Below are 4,022 nucleotides of genomic sequence, written 5' to 3' on the forward strand. Positions count from 1 at the left end.
TGCTACAAGCCTACAAGTGATAGCATAATATGATTTTTTTTTTTTTTTTTCCTAATATTTTGGCGGGACCAATAATTTAGCTTGAATTCGTGATACCTACAAGAGAAATGGAAATGCAATTACTTAATTATTATTTTTTTTTTTGGAAAATCAGAAATGCAATTACTTATGGGCTTTCCGTTAGTATGTGACAAAAATAAAAAGATCAAGAACAAGAATAAAGTTTTTAAGAAATACTAGTTTAAGGCCCGTGCGTTGCACGGTTTTATTATAAACTTACAGAATATACATTTTATTTTATTTTATTTTATTTTATTTTTTTGAGAATGAATATACATTTTATTTGATAAACAATAATCTCTCAAATAATTATTATAATAACAAAAGGAAGAAATTGTTTTGGTATAATACCTATAAAATATAAAATGATAACATCTAATAAAAAATTATTATTTTGTAACCTACCAATTGTGCTCTAATGAGAATTTTTGTATCTTTGGGAAATTGTTGAATACCTCTTTGTACACTATATTTTTAGTGTATCCTTGTTCTTGTTTGTCATTATTCTATATTATAAAATTTTATGATTGATAAAAAATCATGTCAAACCATATTTAATGATTGATAAAAAAAAAATAAAAATAAAAACGAAATGGATAGATTGACTTCTTTTATAGATCAAAGTGTCTAGCTCTAATAGTTAGCCAAAGCTATTTCAATCAAGAAATTAAAAAACAAAAAAAAATTTGTTATGAACAATTTATAATCAAATTTATATCAAAACATGCTTAATAGTAAGCTAAAAAGAAGATTTTTCTCTGAATCAAAATTTAAAGGATGAAAGCAACATATCACCATCAAAAACCCATGTCATAAAACAAATATAATTTAAAAATCATGCCTAAGCATATTTAATGATTAATTCTCAAACCATAATCATATAAATTGTATTAAAAATAAGCAAATTAGGTTAAACAAAAAATACACAAAACGTATTCAATTTAATGAAAAAAAAAAATAGAGTAAACAAATACATACCTAAAAGTTTGTAGGTAGAAGAAGAGAAGAATAAAGAAAAAGAATCATATTGTACATATTCATTATGAATTATTTAGTAAATATACACAACAATCTAATGTTAGTCTAATTTATGGAAGTGTAAAGCTAAAGTCTAAATCTTAAAAAAAGTGGCAAGAGGAAATTCAAAGAATTTAGTGTTTTATTTAAATACTAAGAGTAGTTGCTTTTCTTTTCTTTTTTTACAGGTACTACCTTGCTGTTTTTTTAAAGTGTACAACGTTGCTTTATATATATATATATGTGTGTGTGTGTGTGTGTGTGTGTGTGTGTGTGTAGTAATATAATTTAAATTAAAAAAAAATAAGGATTAGTTGAAGATTTTGGATTTTAATCAAATTGATATTATTTATCAACTTATAAATTATAATAAGAAAATGATTAGATGAAGAATTTGGATTGTAATGAAATTGTCAACTTAGAAATTATAGGAGAAGAAGATAAGAACAAAAAAAATATGTCTATTTTAAAAAAAAAATCTAACAAAATTTCTGCAATTTGGTGGAGAGAGAGAGAGAGAGAGAGAGAATTTTCAATTGTGAGGAAATTAGATTGCTAAACATTCTAGAAATTATAAAAGAAGAAGAATTAACTTAGGATGTATGTTTATCCAAAAAAAAATTGTCATATAGATTGAATGAAAAAAATTAGAAGTAATTATCTCAACAAAAAAAAAAGAAGCAAAAATGTCATATAGATTGAATACATTGAATATGTGGTTGAATACGTTGCTTTTTTAAAAAAAAAAAAAAAAATTGTGTACTATATTTTTTTTTACACGTAGTAAAATAATTCAAATAAAAATAAAGGATCAGATGAAAATTGTTGCAGATATTTTTTTTAAGATTTCTATGTGTACTATGTTGTTTTTTGTTACACGTGCTAATATAATTTTTAAAAAAAAAAAAAGATTAGGCGACGAGTTTGGATTGTAATTAAATTAATATTTTTATCAACTTAAAAATTATAGGAGAAGAAGATAAGAATAAAAATATATATATATATATATATTTAAATATATATATATATATATATTTTACAATTTGGTGCAGTCACTTGGCGTAATCACAATTTCTAAACCCAACTTTTATTATATAGTATATGATTTGTGACCAAATTAAATACTTTCAATTAGATAGATATCACTAAACCCTGAAGGTAGCTCAAGTTGTAATAAGTGAGGTTTTTTCCTCCCTATAAAAGGGAAAGTCCTTTTTATACAAAGAAAAATAAAACGGTTAGGAAGAGTTACTATGAGAATGGTATCTGACAAAAAGAGTATTAAACATGTAAAAAAAAATATTTGAATCTCAACTTTTAATAAATGCATCGGCACAAAAACGAGGGAAACGAATAGTACTATCCTTGCTAAAATTAACTTGGGAATAGTACTATCCTTGCTTGCTAACACTTGGGAAAAGGAACCAAACCAAAAACAAATTATAAAGACTACTTCCCAAACTACATGAGTAAACGGACTATAAAATAGACTAAAATAGGAAATTAAATAAAATAAAAAACCTAAAACAGCGTTGTTTTGGTTTAGTTAACGGTAAGACTTAACTGAATGGTAATGCTGGACTGAATTAATAAAATTTGAAACTTAAAGAATTAAAATGACAAAACTAAAATTTAAAAGACCGAAATGACAAAAGTTGAAATTTAGAAAATCAATTTTAAATTTTAGCCTTTTCTTTTATCTTTTTTCTTTTAAGTAACCTTCTAAGGCAATATCACAAAAGAACTTTCAAAACGTAATCTAATTAAAAAAACGCACATAAATTCTCTCAATCCACCAAAAAAATTATTCAATAAACTCACAAGCATAAGTAATTAAGTCTCGTCCATTTAAACCGAAATTATTAGTTTTGATGGTTTAATTGTTAAAGTCATTTAAATAAATAAGCTTTTTAAAATTTTCATTTTTTTCAGCACGAGTAAAATAAAAATCTCCTTCACAACTCACAAAACAAAATGAAGAAGAGTTATGAGAAAGAAATGCAAAAGCTAACTCAATTTCACATATTGAAACCATACATGTCCCATGCCATTAAAAGTCCAACCTTAAATCAAGAACATGACATGCGTAAAAGGGAAACATTACTGTATAAGAATCAGTCTTCCACTCCCTCCACCCCAACCCTTCTCTTTTATTTTACTTTCACCGTTGTTATTATCATCATCATCATCATCACCATCACTATTATTCACTGTGTCCATGCCCTTAGGCACGGTGACGACAAGTTTACCACCACTAAACCTCGCGCTTGTCATCTCAGGTCTCGTATAAGACGGGAGCCTAAACCGCCAGACATCAAGCTCATCATCTTCATCATCTCCACCACCTATTCCTTTAATCACAACTTTCGTCATGCCCGGCAAGATTTTGATCGTATGAGCTCTCACTTGGTTCATATTTGACTTGTCTTTGTTATTGTTGGTGGTGGTACTGACAATGAAACGAAGAGAGTCAGAGGTTTCTTGAACTGAAACATCGACGGTTGAGCGTATAGGAAGCTCGAGGACTCTGGCGAACACGTGGGGGAGTCTTCGTAGCTTCTTGGGTGCGACGCCGCATTGGTTTGTCTTCATGTTTCGCTTTTTTGGTGCTGGGTGAACCTTCATCATCTTATATAGCTACAGGAAAAAGGTTTTCTTTAAGGTCTTGTTTGGGTGTGAAGAAATTATGAAGAAGAACTTTGCAGGGAAATGATAATAATAATAATAATTTACCCAAAAAAAAAAAAAAGATAATAATAATAATAATATATAAATGCGTGGCTGAGATTGGAGCCTTTGATAAGAAAGTAAAGATTGAATATTGTTTGAGAGAGAAAGAGATTCTTAGCGTTAGGGTGTGGAGGATTGGAGTACGAAAAAGAAGAAAGGGAAGAAGTGATTCGTTTTGGTTGGAGAGAATGGGAGTGTTTGTGATGAGGGAATCG

The 4,022-nt window shown here is 27.8% G+C and overlaps 1 protein-coding gene across 1 annotated transcript; it reads right to left on the reverse strand.

Annotated features, from left to right (window-relative positions):
* Positions 1-3,177: 3,177 nt before the first annotated feature.
* Positions 3,178-3,669, reverse strand: LOC126708288 (uncharacterized). The gene has a single exon (XM_050408089.1). The coding sequence runs from the start codon at positions 3,667-3,669 to the stop codon at positions 3,178-3,180; it is 492 nt and encodes a 163-aa protein (XP_050264046.1).
* Between the last annotated feature and the right edge of the window lie 353 nt (positions 3,670-4,022).

Source organism: Quercus robur, chromosome 12 (assembly GCF_932294415.1).
Source record: "Quercus robur chromosome 12, dhQueRobu3.1, whole genome shotgun sequence".
Lineage (NCBI taxonomy): Eukaryota > Viridiplantae > Streptophyta > Magnoliopsida > Fagales > Fagaceae > Quercus > Quercus robur.

Bases quoted from the DNA above. Each gene is read 5' to 3' on its own strand.
- LOC126708288 (XM_050408089.1), bottom strand. From the start codon at position 3,669: ATGAAGACAAACCAATGCGGCGTCGCACCCAAGAAGCTACGAAGACTC.